The 15,390-nt window shown below is 41.3% G+C and overlaps 1 protein-coding gene across 1 annotated transcript; it reads left to right on the top strand.

Annotated features, from left to right (window-relative positions):
• Nucleotides 1-1,848: 1,848 nt before the first annotated feature.
• On the top strand, nucleotides 1,849-11,847 carry LOC125014356 (uncharacterized oxidoreductase YjmC-like). The gene is made up of 11 exons (XM_047595344.1): nucleotides 1,849-2,135; nucleotides 5,447-5,595; nucleotides 5,772-5,960; nucleotides 6,516-6,577; nucleotides 6,746-6,799; nucleotides 6,913-7,011; nucleotides 7,180-7,315; nucleotides 7,692-7,810; nucleotides 8,851-8,946; nucleotides 9,095-9,205; nucleotides 11,168-11,847. Exons 1-11 carry the CDS (start codon nucleotides 1,927-1,929, stop codon nucleotides 11,231-11,233), a joined length of 1,290 nt encoding a protein of 429 aa, XP_047451300.1. The 5' UTR covers nucleotides 1,849-1,926; the 3' UTR covers nucleotides 11,234-11,847.
• Nucleotides 11,848-15,390: the final 3,543 nt, after the last annotated feature.

Below are 15,390 nucleotides of genomic sequence, written 5' to 3'. Positions count from 1 at the left end.
CACAACCTGTTAAACTTTAGACGTTGTACCACTACCACATCCATGAGCTTTTATTTTTCTAGTTAGACTTTGATTGACTTTATTCTCATTTATGTATAAAATGTGTATACACAGTGACATTTCGTTGCATTGGTTCAGCACAGTATTGAAGTATGCAACAGTAGAGTGGGCATTCACAAAAGTGGGTATGGTGATTACAAATATTCGTTCAGTCATTTTAATAGTCAGCAGAGTCCACTGTAACATACAGAGCAACACCAAAAGAAAAACATCAGCAGTGCAAGTGTGAAATACAGTATTGACAGAAATGTAAATAAAGTATTATTATTATTAGTAGTAGTAGTAGTAGTATAACAATGGTGCAAATAGTATCCATTGAGAGTTCTGTATAACAGACTGAGTGGGAATGAGCCATGTCGGCCCACTGCAGGCCTCCACATTGCTGACTCCTCTGTAGTGGTCTGCCTGGGCAGCCCTGCCTCACAAAAGTGGAGTGCATATTTATACAGTTTCCTGAAATGGGATGTTCTGTATATAGCCGTATAACAGTCTGATGACATGGAGGTAAAAAAGCCACTCTCCTCACCTTCTTCCAGCTGGAGGCGCTGCAGCCTCCACACCACACAGAAATGAGGCCGGTCAGAATGCTCTTCCGCTATTCCTCCCCCTTACTGCTCCCTACTCTCTCTCGCTCTCATTGATTAGTCGTTGTCTAATATGGCCTCTCTTCATCCTCCTGTGCTGGGAGTGTAGAAGCCCCTGTGCCCTCTTGACCTTTGACCCAGTACTCACAGAACATGTGAGGTCATCTGTGATGTGCACCCCCCGGAACGTAATGATGTTGACCACCACAAGGTCACCGGTGAGAAGGGGAGGGTGGCTGTGCTGGCTCTTCCTGAGGGTCGACAATGAGCTGTTTGGTTGACGATAGCACCACCTCATCTCTGTAGGCCAGGTCATTTTCTTCCCTGACTTATGTATATACAATGATACTGGTTGTAGAGATCTGGGAGTTGTAATTACCCATCACGGCAGTGCACTATGCAAACATACATAAAGCAGCCAACCTGTATTCTCAAGGAATCCAATTCATGAACAGACCCAGGCCGTAATAAATATTAAATATAGTGCACAAATTTAAAATAGTACGGTGGGTGTCATCCTCACTGAATGTGTGTATAAGGGACTGGTGGTCTGGTGGAACAAGGACCTGTATCACTTCCCAGAGGCCCCCCTTTCTGCCCACTCTCCATACTAAAGTATAATGGGATCTGAAAAGAAACAGACTCAAGTCCATCCCTAAACTGCACATCAGCCTCTTCAGCATCTTGTAACCATACAGCTCTGCTATTTAGATTTCAAATTTGATTCGAGGCTCTGTTTTGACACCCCTGCAGCTATTTTGCAGGAGGAAGGCATTCCTTCAGCTCGTTAGCATTATATTAGCAGGCAACACCCACATTCATCATTAAGAACAGACCTAAACCACCAGAGGGAGCAGCTCGTATTTGTCATCTCATAACCTACTTAGCTTAATGGTACAAGGTACACTGGTACAATTCACCTATACTTCTCCTGAAGAGTTTGTGTGTGACTGCATGAAGGACGCATAGCTACAAATGCAGTCCATCTCTTTATTAGAAGCGTTTTACTGTGTTGATTATTATTTATTTACGTACAAAACGTTAATTGGGAATGTGGAATGTGGGGATGACTGTACTGAAGGTAGTTTTGGGAGGGGGGAGGGGGGCTTATGCGCCACTGCAACGTGTGCTGTTTCTGCATCGTTTCATGTTTTACACCGGACCAGTAAAACGCAAAAGCGTCTGGGGCCCAGCGACCTCGAGTCGCGCCACAACAGGCCCGTGCGGATGCTGCGTGAGGCTCCTCCACCATTAAAACCTCTCCGCCGACACGCCCACCTGGATGCAGACAGACAGAATACCTGAAAGATTTGACAACAATGGGCGTTTCCAAACCCTGCTGTGCTTGAAGAGCAAGTTGGTGGACCGTCGACACGAGCAGAACACCCGGCACCGCCTGAGCCAAGAGCCACCAAGCTACAAACCCACTGACCCGCGGAGCAGCACAGAGCAGCACAGAGCAGGACAGAGCAAAACAGCCAACATGAGCAGGTAGGAGCCGGAGGGGTCCTCCAGTTAAAGCACGATTAACACTGAAAGCAGTTACACGACAAACTACTCAGACCAAATGCTTTGCTCGATAGCATGGATGTTTGCACTTTAGCTTCACAGTATTTCAGAAAGAAATGTTCTTTTACTCCTTTTATATTTATCTAAGGGCTGGTGTAATGCAGTTTACCAAGGATTATTAGACACCAAGCTCAACGTGACCTCAACACCATTCAAACTAATTATACAGGCACCATGACAAGCACTACAAAATAATTCAAAACTTTTTACTGCCTTCTCCCATTGTGGTATTTCTACTTCCATGTGGCCGGAGCCATTAGTTAGTATTTCTGTGACTGTGTTGAGATGTTTTGGTTTAACTTATTTATTTGCAGTTGGGCAAATTAATTTTACAAAGGCGAAGTAAGTGAGTTTAATACAAATATGTCTTTTTACTCTCACTTTGGAGAAGCATGTGTTCATTGATTCGTCCCCTCTGAACCGACTGAAATGTCTCTGACTGTCAGATTCACTGGCTCACTTTCTTAAAGAAAGAGGCATTCGGAAGGTTTTCTGTTAGACATTTGTTGTACTTTTAATGATGTGCCTTCATGGGCTCTATTTTGTTGTTGTTAAGCATAGCAGTGTCATATATTTTTTTCTAATTGATATGATTCTCCCTTGAGCTCATGTTTCATCCCATTGAAAATCAACTTTAAAAATTGCCCTTAAATTTTTTCTGTCTTTTTCTTTTGAGAACATGGCAAGCATTAGCAGCTATCCGTACACTATGTTAATCAGGAACAGTTGTGTCCAGCCCATAAACTAGTTGGTTTCCTTGTATACCTGTCTTAAGTGATTCCATATACCGGTAGTCCAATAAACACAGAATGGGGAGGCGCACATATAGACAGCGTCCTCATTAGGAAGGATTTTCAAAGTCAGTTCCTCCTTGACATATTTTATGATGCAACGTGTCTGTGAGCCTTAACCTATTCTTTGACTAACTCCTTCTCGGTCACATTGTACTTGCATGAATACAGCTATTGGTATTATTTCATCCCACTACCAGTCAAAAGTCTGGAGACACCTTCTCATTGTATTGAATGAGAAGGTGTGCCCAAGCTTTTGCAGCTATGATAAAGATGCTTCGTCATAACCCTAGGCCATGCTGAGAGAATTTTCGTCACACTTCCATTCGTCCCAGTCAAAGCTTTCCTTCATTTATTTATTTTTTTGTGTTTTCCACTCTTGCATAAATTCCCACTTGGATGTCCTCTCTACTGACGTCAATATTCAGTGTTCATTCGTCAGTGCAGCCAGTCCCCTGACCTGCAGACATCAATGCTCTACCTCCGTGAATGACACTGCTGACCCTGATACTGACGTATGCACACAACGTATGCAAAGAGGGGTGTCATAGATGGTAAAATGGCCACTAGACTCAAGGTCACTAGATATATTTGGTTTACTTGCTAAACAGGAGAGAAACTAACATTTAAACTAACACAAACCTTCCAGTTTTGTATGGAGACAGCGTGTCCTAACTCAACAGCATTTGTGAACTGCAATAGTTGAATATGAAGTTAAGTTGCTTCCATTATATTTGGTAGTGAGGTAAAATTATATGTTGGCTATTGCAATTGGAAACATCAAAACTTTCCTTTTGAATAGAACAGTCCTGCATTTTGGAAATTGTTTTCTTATCTCTGAAAGAGTTAGACAACCCTATGTCTGGCTCTCGAACATATTTGATCTCTACGATAACTAGAATGTAGTCATTAGTCATTATATAGTGCTGCACTGTTTCTTGATCAGTCTCCATACAACAAGAAACGCCTCTACTTTGTCTACACATTTCCCTTGTTTCCTGCATATATGCACCGGTGAAAAGCGGTGAGGGGTCTTAAAGTGCCGCAAGTCTCTTTAAATCATGGACGTGCCAGTTTACTGTATTCAAAGTAAAACAGATGGTGCCGCTGCTTGCAGTTTATGATGGGAGGCGACGGTGGTTGGGTCTGAAGGAGTACATTGTGTTCTTTTTGAGCCCTCGATTGTGTTACATCTTGATTTCTGCAGTTTATGCCAGGAACCGTTGAAGCGCGCGCTTTACAAATGTTTTTTTAGTGAGATGAGTGGACCTAAATATTTGACGTCCCAGACAAAGGGCAATAAAGGGCAATACAAATTCAAGGACGCTTCTCTCTGATCTTACAAAGCTCTCTTAGAAAGCTCTCTGAGTTGCAAAATTGATACATCAGTTAGAACACAATGTTATTTTGCCCAGTGCCCATATCTAGGTGCTCTTAGTTCATTCCAAAACTTCTGACATCTGTCTTCTCGTACTCTGACCACTGAATATCCTTTAAAGTACAATGTAGGAAATACGGGAAGTAGAATGAGACAACTGAAAAGGAAAAGGGGAAACAGGATTTCTTTAAATGGTTAGACCTTATCACCTTCTCAGTTGAGTTTTACACACAACCACTTTTCTTCTGGCTTGAGCAATTATATGCTCTTGATTTAGTTAAATGTAGCATACATGTAAAAGATTAAGGCTAAAAGCTAAGGAACTGTAGGAAACGAAAGTTTTCTCCTAAATTGTTGTACCTTAGACTTAAAATAATTACTAATCCATCATTTAAGCTGTTCCTGGATCATTATTAGTACCCGCACTAATGAATTGAAGACATACTCTTCACTCAGCACAAGTTCTCTCATGAGAAAGCAGCAGAAAGTCTGCAGGATCCCGTATGGCAGCTGTGCTATCAGGGGTTTTCTGCTCAAACTTGGTTTGCTGTTACAGGTTAACAAAATCCCAGCAAAGCCTTGGCCACTGAAGTGATTACAGGTTGTGAAATGACTGCAAAGATGAACTTTGAACTTTAAAGTGGTATCCTGTCCTTTTTGTCAAGACCTTCACCACGTGGGTCCTTTTTGGATGTGTACAATTTTGGTCCAGGTCATTATGCAGTAGTTTGTTTTGTTTTGAAAAAACACACACACACACACACACACACACACTTGAATGCTTTTAACCTTCCAGTTAAAAGCATTCTTATTTGATGATGATTCTTTTAAAGCAGTAAGATAAAGTATATTAATCTTATAGTAGTATCAGTATCAAGGTGACGTGGTTTAATCAGTTTAGACCATTTTGTGTGTATATTGCGATTGATGTCATGCATATAAACTGGACTAATTAACCTGGGCCTTTTAATTAGCTTTAGTGTAACTACAGCTGGAGCAATGGTGGCACAATTGTCTGTACTTTTAAAAACGTTGCTGATTAAACATCTCCTGTTCCCCTTCAGATGCCTGATTAGCCAGCTGGAGGTCCAAGGCTTCATTGAGAGGTGCATGATTGCGGTGGGAACCAAGCAGCATCATGCACGCAGCCTGGCAGAGGTGTTGGTGGAAGGAGACCACAGGGGCCACTACAGCCACGGACTCAATAGGATGGGTCAGTGGGAGGCTGGAAATGTATCAGTTTATGTGCGAGTCCACTCAAAAAATGTGTCTCGGTCAATGTTTTGCATGTTTTGCTCAAACGTTGAAGATGGTCCTTCATTGATGTAGGAGGCATCCAGTCCAGAGTAACTGGTTGATAAACATGGGCATTTCTCTGGATTTCTGCAGACATGTACGTAAAGGACATCCAGACAGGAATCTGTGCCAAGGACGGAGAGCCGGTGGTGGAGAAGGAGAGTGCAGCCACAGCGCTGGTAGATGGGAGGAACCTGCTGGGCCCTGTGGTGGGAAACTTCTGCATGAACCTGGCCATAAAGAAGGCTAAAGAATGCGGCATTGGCTGGGTGGTGGCGCACGGTGAGTCCCACTTTTCTTTGAGCCCTGAAGTAAAAGTTGAGGTAGATAGAGAACTGAACAGCCATGGGGTGTATATATACTGTTTGTCAATTTTGTAAAGTTGCTTCAAAATCCTAACGGAGATGCCACAGTTGAGGAAAATGGTTCTTCTTTCATTTTTATGGGAATATTTTAACAACTCAGTAGGCCAAAAAGGCATTTTGTCTTAGATGATGATTTATCATGGGATAACAGAGTGTACTCACTTTGTAAAAACTGATAATTGTGTTTGGGCATGTATTTGTCTGGACCAAATTCACTATATTGAAATAGGAATTGTTTCACTGATCAGTGGTGTGTTCAGCTCATATAATAGACAACTATTTAGAAGATATGTAGGTGAGCTGGACTACTTGTGGAATTCTCTTCATGTTGGACTGGAACAAGTGCAAATCAAATTACTTTTCAGTTTCATCAAATAAGCACAATGACAAGCACATTCACTACATAAAGGAATGATTGTCTATGACCTGTGCTGTTAAAACATTCCTTTTCTTTGGCGGTTTTCTATCTTAGGTTCCAACCACTATGGAATCGCTGGATACTATGCAATGCAAGCAGTGAAGAAAAACATGATTGTGAGTTGAGTCCCCATTTCAGTTCAGGTTCTTCCAGAAATGTTACACCTGTTAAAGCCAACTGTGCTTAATTTTGTATGCTACTGGAACACTGCAAATGGGACTGAATGTACTATGAGTGTTATTTTCTAACTTTTCTAACACTAACATTTGGTTTGATATCCACAGGGCATGTCATTCACCAACACTTCCCCTCTGGTGGTTCCTACACGTGGAAAAGAGGTAAATGTACAACAGTGTATTTCGAATGAATGTGTATTTAGCCAAGATGTTTTCTAAACCAGAATCAAGTAAAAGTCTTTGCCATCCTAATGTTGTGGACCTGCTGTTTGTAGTGCACTTTGGGCACCAACCCCCTGAGTGTGGCAGCTCCTGCTAAAGACGGGGACAGCTTTGTTCTGGACATGGCCACTTCAGCAGTGGCACTTGGAAAGGTGAGATCAAGAGTTTTTGTGTGCTTGTCTGTGACATCATCAAACTTGTAGGGGCTCTAAGTGTGCAAACACATTTTTGAGATGAGCCACACACTATTCTTCAGTCATCGTCCTGAATGGCAATACCAAATGTGTGTCAAGTCTTCTCACTTTATGCAATGTACATAGGTGGAACTCCACGAGCGGCGTGGAGACCCCATTCCCGAGGGCTGGGGCTGTGACCCTGAAGGAAAGCTGACAACCGACCCCAAGCGTGTCCTGTCTGGAGGAGGACTGGTGCCTATTGGTGGCAGTGAAGCCACAGGTGAGAAGCCAGTTTGTGGGCATTCAGCTCACAGAGCGATTGGTCCCGCTTAAGACATTTCCATTCTGCTAGCATATATGTACAACGTGTTATTTGTACAAGCAGATATTGTACAGTCTGATTTAAATACTGCTCTGACTGGCTTGCAAGTCTTTTACATGCAGTATATATTGGAAATAAAATGTTGGTTACATGGTGTTTTCACTTTTTAGACAAATGTTTCAAAGTTCTGCTTTCATTTACTCAAAAAAACGAATGACTTGATCTAATGACTTCACTAATCTGTGCAACATTTTTTTTGTGCATTCATAGAAGTTTTTGTGTCATGCACACCACGCACCGTATTCATCCACTCTGTCTGTCTTGTTGCCTTCAGGAGGGTACAAAGGCTACGGCCTGGGAATGATGGTGGAGGTGTTCTGTGGTATCTTGGCTGGCGCCCAGTACAGCAAACACGTACGCACTTGGAAAGTAACAGACCGTGTTGCCAACCTGGTATGTTTTGTTTTGTTTTGCTTTGTTTTGTTTTGTCGCTTGTGTTTGGATCCAGAGTTCATACTGGCCTCGTTTAAAGAGATGCAGCCCTAATGTAGCATAGTTCTTTGTACATCTTTGTCTGGTTCACTCTTGGGTCCAGACCTTGCATTTAAATCTGCCCTGGGCAATCACATCACAAGCCTGCTTTAGGTACTTGTGTTTTCACCGGGCATTCAGTGTGTCAGTCTCATATAATGTTGACACCATGTGGTGTTAAACTATGAGGACAAATGCTTGTATACAGCTGCTGCCTCTAATCCATCACTAACACTGTATGAGAACCACATAGAGCTATTTGTTGTGTGGAATCGAGACGTCGTGTGGTAGATTTCCAGGTCACAAGGAGGAGGATGACTGATACAACAGTGAAATGAGAAGAGTCCTAATTGTGAAATAAAACAGACGAGCATAAGTCTCGCATGCATTCAGAAACTGATTAAAGTCATTCACTGCAAAAAAAAATCCTTGTATCAAAGAAATACATCTTATATTTTTTTCAGAGACAAGAACTTTGTGTTGATTTTAAGCATTTCCCAAGCAAAAAAAGCTTAACCCATTGGCAGATTTTTTTTTCTTAATACAAGATGATTTGATTGAATATATGAATATTTTTCTTCTTTCTAGTGATGCTGTTTTTGTTGTATTTACTGTATTTACTCTTTTTAATCTGGACAGACCATTTGATGGATTGCTTTTTAAACTTGTTAAGTTCCTGTACCAGTGATACAATAAAATACCTGCGGTGACAGCTTTGATAAAGCACCACAGAGTTGCCTTTACGATGCGGTGATGATTAGCTGCTCAGGGACAAAGTTTATAAAATGATCAGGTCTCGCTCAACTACTGCAAAGAAACGAACCATGAGACAAGTTTGACATGTTTGGGAGCCGTTATCTGAAAGATAACAAGCGACTCTGATGTCAGACATGTGTCTAGAGCTCTCTTTTCTGTTTGTATTGGGTCAGATAACACCACCGACTTTTTTTGTGTGTTTTCAGGGTCAGTGTTTTGTTGCAATCAACCCAGAGAACTTTGCTCCTGGGTTCAATGAAAGGATGACAGATCTGCTCTCCATCCACAGAGACATGGACCCGGTGAGTAGATGCCTCTGATGGAGTGTTGAGATATACACAAATCCTGATGTCTGACAATTTTTTTGCATTGACTTTTAAAAACATGATAAGTTTAAAATCAAAAGAACGGCTTTGTTGTTTATTTATCGTTGTTGCTTTGCTGTTGCAGGCTGACCCCAACACTCCTGTTCTGGCTGCTGGAGATCCAGAGAGAATGAACATCAAGAAGTGTGAGGAGATGGGCGGGATCCCCTACCACATCAATGTCGTCAACTACATGGTAAGAACTCAGCAAAAGAAAAAGAAAAGAAAAGACGTGAGAAGTGGGTATATTGTCATGAATGCTCCACTAACACTGATACAGACAGTGACGTTTTTCTTGTAGGAAAGTCATGCGTTGCTTAGCAAATTAACAAAGGAGACTATGGTCAGGGTTTGCACTGCTACATTATCGAAAGACATAAGACCAAACGAAATCAAACTCATATCAGAATTGTTTTCATCTACAAGATGAAACAACCACGGCTCCTTTTCTAACAGGAATGCTTGCAGCCAGCACTCCTACTCATAGTGCATCTAAATATTTATATAGCACCTTTCAGAGCAAGTGAATGTCATGCAAAGTGCTTTACATTTTGATTGTCAAAAAACATTGGAACAAGCAACAACAACAAAAAAGGACATGGAGATGAATGCACACTGTAAAAAGGATACAAATAATAAATCAAAGGATAAATCTAAAAAAAGGAAAAGAAATAAGAATAAATATACAATTGCTAAAATAAAAAATAGAGATATAAGAACATTGAAAATAGAATGAAGTACAATGCAGGATAAAAACATAGAATAAAATATAGAAATATTCAGAATCAAGATAGCAATAAAAAATTAATAATAAAAAACAAGTAAATAAATAAGTACATGAAAATGGGAGAATATAAAAACTGTAAAACAGAATAAAGTAGCTATAAGACCGTGACATAAAAGCCAGATTAAAGAGGTGTGTTTTTAGGCTGCGTTTAAAACTGTCCTCTCAGATCCACCAGCAGGCTGTTGCACAGTTTTGGAGCGTAGTGGCTATAAGCAACATCGACAAATGTTTTTGTTCTACTCTGTGGAGCAATCAAAAGAGAGGAGCCAGAGGATCTGAGAGGCCTTTGTGGTTCTTACAGTAAAAACATTTCTGAGATATAATTCCATGAGTCCATGTAGTGCTTTAAAAGCTAATAAAAGAACCACGAAAACTAGCAAGCAGCCAATGTACTGGTCTGAGTGAGATAATACATTACATGTGCAAATGTGTAAGGTTAACTTTGACTGGCCCAGTTCTCAGTAAAATTACCCAAGTTTAGAGCAAGTACCTGCTGGAAATGAATAACCACCAGAAAGCAGAGACTGGAAAGATGCTGCTAGGAAGTGATTACAGAAACAAGCATCATGCAGTAGAGGTCAAATTAAACCACAGCTGTCACACTTGACAAATGAAGGTCTCTTGTAAAGCAGATGCAGAGGTTGCTGCAGCTTGATTAGAGCATTGGACTGGGCAGCGGTCCAGTCGGTCCTCATTACTGTAGGAGGGACCAGGACAGAAGCACAGGTCCAGTCAATCATGAGGGCGGATCAATATACGTTCTTGTGCACTTGTCGTCACAACATGTAAACATGAACCATTTCACTGTCCAAGTACTGTTACAGTTCAAAGTGCACATCTGACCCAGGGCACATCTGACCCAGGCCAGTCCTGATGTCTGGATCTGTTCCTGCCCTTGCTGTTTTGTTGAGGATGCAGCAGCAGGTAGCTTGTGTGGACTTGGGTCAGCCAGGTATCCCAGAATGCATTTTGCGAGTGTCATCAAGTACACTGCTGTTCCAGTTACAGAACGATCACACCGTGTCCTTCCATCTGTACTTCAGAGTTGAACTTCTAAAGTCCGACCTACCAAGTTTGCAAGTCTAAAGTTCCTATACTTGGTATAGATAAGGGCCCCCGGTTAGATGCTCACATATCAGAGGAGTATGTGAAGGCAGTATACAAACAGTTTGTCACACAACCCACTGTAAAACCATACCTTTTGAAATACTTTGTGGGAGTGGGAGACAACTTTAGTGTTTTATTTCAGCTTTGGAGTCGCAGGGGTTCTTTACAAATTTCAGTCTGAACATCAGTGGTTCTGGTTCTGAACTTTTCAGAAAGAAGGCAAGTAGACACTAAATTAAACTAAGTGTGCCTTTTTTTCTGCAGAACGAATGTGCCAAGAGAATCGGCGCCAGTCCGCTGCTGCCGTGCGACAAGCTCGTCTCCAACTAGTTGATCCAAACAGTTTCCTAAGCTCTGGAAGTCTGCCTCATCTGTTCTTCTTGAAGTTCACATTGAGCAACATATGGGGCAATTCTGTTTATGCACATTTTAGAATTTGAGGGTAACATTTTAACACACTCATCAAGGATTGGTGATGGCAATTAGGCAGTAATTTTTATTGTTATGTAAATTAGCACCATACTTTTTAAAGAGTTTAAAAATTATAATTTTTGGAGGGACTGATATAGGCTACTATATGTCCAGACAACCAAATTCAACTTTAAACATGTTTTCAGGATACTGTATCTTTGTCAGTAAAATGTGCACAGTCTGTGTCTAACTTATAGCTTCGTGGCTGATGGCTGGATGTTAGTGGTACCTGTGAAGATGAACTGAAGTGTTTTTGTTTTTCTTGTCATTAACTGAAGATGTCATTTCGTACCTCGCAGAAACTGTACAGTTAACTCAATGCACAACTCTTTTTTTTTTCTAATAGCTTACTGATATGCATTTTAAATTGACAATGCTTTGCTGATTTTATAATGTTCAAAACATGCTGTTAGTGTATGTCGTCATGACAACAAGCCCTATGTGCCTTAATCAATAAAAGCCAAATAAACTTGTTTTTAAGTCATTACTATATTTTTCTGTGGTGCCTGATTCAAAAAATCACTCCATTAAAACCCATTGAAAATCCATTGAAACTGCTGCTGCGAGCTGCACTTTAGCTTTTTTCACATTCAGACTCTTTCTCTCTGTCTTTAACAGGATAAAACATATAGTTGAAAACTCAGTTACACACGCACATGCATGCAAACACACACTCTCGCAGACACACAGGTCAATGCAGAGGCCGCTATGAACCCACTCATCCCCATGACCTAATAACATCATCTCTTTGTCATAACTAACCTAGGAGCTGCAAATCACAGTAGGGCAACAGTCACATGGGTTTTCAGTGGGTTTTAATGGTAGTGATTTTTCGAATCATTAATCACTGACATGTCCAAGGCTCTAATAATCCCCCCAAGACAAATCCCCTGTCAGTGTAGATCATTGAAAATATTTCAGAGCACAATTTCATACAACAAATAGGAAGATGAAGATGGATTTGGATTACCTGTGGATTTCATGAATGACCTGTGGATTCACTCATAACAGCTTGCATTTAAGATTTTCACCACTAGATGGAGACAAAGCATAAATTAACTCCTGGCCCAGGAACTCTGACATCTGTACAGCTGATACGTTAGCACACCAGACAATATGATAAATTAGACATTCATTGTTTATATTCAACAATGACCTCTCAAGACATATGCCCTTATGTTAGAACCAGAAATAAGACTGGCAACAGCGCATTTTTCGCAAAAGTAGCCAACTATTTAAAGGAAATTTAATGGAACATATATGGATATGTTTAAAAGTAACCTCAATATAGTCATTACTCTTTGAGCCAGGTAAGTTTGATTAAGTTTGGGGGTGTTAAGAAATCTATTAATTGGTTATTTATTTGTTATTTATTTTTATAGTATTTGTTGAGGCAAAGTGCCATACAGATCTGTTGGCAACTGCAAACCTTCATCAAGTTTAGTACAAGGCCCTGGTATAAAGTATAGAAATATCTGTCTTTGTAACTGGCAAATTATCATTACCACTTTTAAATTCAGACTCTATAGTGTGAGCAAAGCCTGGATCATTATTCTGACTTTTATGACGGTGTTTATGTGTCTACACTGAAATGAAGTAAGGCGTACGTGCATTAATATAATGCATGGATGTGTGCCCATGCATCATGAGCATCAAAGCCAGACTTGAATGCAGAACCAATTTACTGTAGACTTTTATTTGTAAAGCGCCCGTCGGCTCTTTTTGTATTGACTAGTTTTCTTTTCCTGCTAGATCACTTTACAGCTCCAACAGCTCCTTTATACTGAAAATGACTCCAGAAAAGGCCTCTCTCCGAGCCACAAGGGAAAAGGAGGACTGGACATTGACAGATGCCCCGATTAGAACCTTAATCTCCAATGCCAAAAGTCCTGGCACTGTGCTCTGGATCCTGGATGTCTCGTTAACACTCGGCCGGCCGCAGACAAAAGAGGAGAAATCAACAAATCAATGGGCTTTCAGCCCCACCAGGGTAAAGACAGGGGGGGTGGGGTGGGGTGTGAGGGGAGGTGGGGTAAGTGAGTGCTGGGCTGGGCCAGTTTTGCGAGTGAGCATGGGGGAAGGTGGGGGGGGGGGGGGGGGGGGGGGTCACTGTGTGCTGGGTGGAGCTCCCACTAGTCCGAGGATTAAGAGGCCGGTTCAAACTCTTGTTTTAGGGGGCAGACTCAGAGGTGTGTGTGCACGGGTGGAGAGATGGAGGGTGGGGGTCTAATCTGCCCTGGCCTTGGCCCGGTGCCCTTGTGCGGATTAGACAGGGCCCCTCAAGAGCCAGAGACCAGGGCCGCTGGCTAGGATTAAGCGGATTCTAACAGGTGTTTTCTTTTGTGGTGCTGAGGGGGGAGCGGTCCATCACTCACTGAACGAGCGAATCATGAAGTGATTGGCTATTACCGATGGGGCCACCGATGCCAAAAGGGCAGGACGTGTGTGTGTGTGTTGGCCAGTATTTGCTTTGGACTTGTACGTGCTATTTATTATACTGACACTGCTTGCTTTCTGCTTAGTGACAAGTGTGTGGTGGTGTGTTTCAATGAAGCAGAGTCATATCTGCGAGAAACGACTCAGATGAGGGGAGAAGGAATAAATAACTTAACAAAGTGATAAACTGGGAGATTCCTCACATGGACAAACATTTTGCAAATGCAAGTTGCAGCTCTGCAGGGGAGATTAACGTGAATTCTGCCGCACTTTCACGCTGTAGGAGGATCAGATCAGAAGAGCTTAGATGGCGTAAGCTTTTCACCCCACACTACAGGATGAGACACGCACACAATAGAGTGACTGCATTGTCTCTGCTGGAGATAGGACAGGTGTGAGCCTGGATAGATAACACGACATCGTAAGTTTTATTAGCACTATATTTTAATGATGGACTGTGTTCAGAGTGACGTCATAAAAAGAGTCCATCAGATGAGGAAAATCCATCAAACTCAATGTTGCCACTAATCATTGACATATATCCAAGACTGTAATAATCCTCCCAAGAAAAATCCACTTTGCATTTAGATTATTGAAAATATTTCAGTTTCTTTCTTTCTTTCTTTCTTTCTTTCTTTCTTTCTTTCTTTCTTTCTTTCTTTCTTTCTTTCTTTCTTTTAAGAACAAATTGCCATGACAAACACTGGTATGTAAAGGGCAGGGTTTCACAAAGTAATTTGGTATTTGTACCAGACACTTGGTATTTATGATTAGGACTGTAGCTGATTAAAAGATTTATGAAAAAAAAAACACTAAAGAACATATTGGCACATGCTATTTTAGGACTTTTTTTGAAGAGGGCACTTTTGCCTATTAATGGTAACAACATAACTATTTTTAATAGTCTGACACTACAAAAAAAAACACTTTGCATTATATTATTTAAAATATTTCAATTCTTGTGATGTCATCACAAACACTGAGATATAAAGGATAACAATTTTGAAATGAATCATGATAAAAAGAGGAAGCAGAAAACAATTTTTATATTTTTTTCCTTTTTTTTTTCCAAAGATGACTCTTTAGTCTCCTAATGGTAACAACATAAACAGGGTATGAGGGTTAATAGTTCAGAGTGATACCCGTAGAAAGAGTCAATCAGATGAAAACAAAGTGGCCGGAGAAAAGACTGCAAAGGAGTCAGTTAATATTTTCAGTTAATATCACCAACCAACACTGGTGATGGGAGGCGTGCATGTGTGTGCAACAACAGACAGGAGGGAGGAGCAGAGTGATTGGGAGACCGGGGAGAGCTAGAAAGGCTCTGCTGCTCTCCTGCCCCCCCCGCTGACTCTGTAATGAAGGGAAACGACTTCCTGGTCTGTTGCTCCCAGCTGTTGTCCCTGCAAAGCCAAGATATTTGGCCTTGGCTCTTTGTCCTGCTCAGGTCGCCATACCACCAAATGACAGAGCGAACACGTTTAAAAAAAATAAAAAAAAAATAAATAAAAGCAAAGCATCTGCTGCCCCGTTCGCTCCAACTGTTAGGGAATGCAAACATGTCTCCATCTGTTGTCTCC

Source organism: Mugil cephalus, chromosome 10 (assembly GCF_022458985.1).
Source record: "Mugil cephalus isolate CIBA_MC_2020 chromosome 10, CIBA_Mcephalus_1.1, whole genome shotgun sequence".
NCBI lineage: Eukaryota > Metazoa > Chordata > Actinopteri > Mugiliformes > Mugilidae > Mugil > Mugil cephalus.
Note: the sequence above shows the minus strand (reverse complement) of the source record. Positions and strands in the feature narration are given on the sequence as shown.

What these genes read in the sequence shown, in the direction of transcription:
- LOC125014356 (XM_047595344.1), top strand. Translation starts at nt 1,927, where the DNA reads ATGCAGACAGACAGAATACCTGAAAGATTTGACAACAATGGGCGTTTC. An exon ending in AAAACAGCCAACATGAGCAG is followed by an intron (nt 2,136 to 5,446) that starts GTAGGAGCCGGA and finishes GTTCCCCTTCAG; the next exon opens with ATGCCTGATTAGCCAGCTGG. An exon ending in CAGCAGTGGCACTTGGAAAG is followed by an intron (nt 7,012 to 7,179) that starts GTGAGATCAAGA and finishes CAATGTACATAG; the next exon opens with GTGGAACTCCACGAGCGGCG.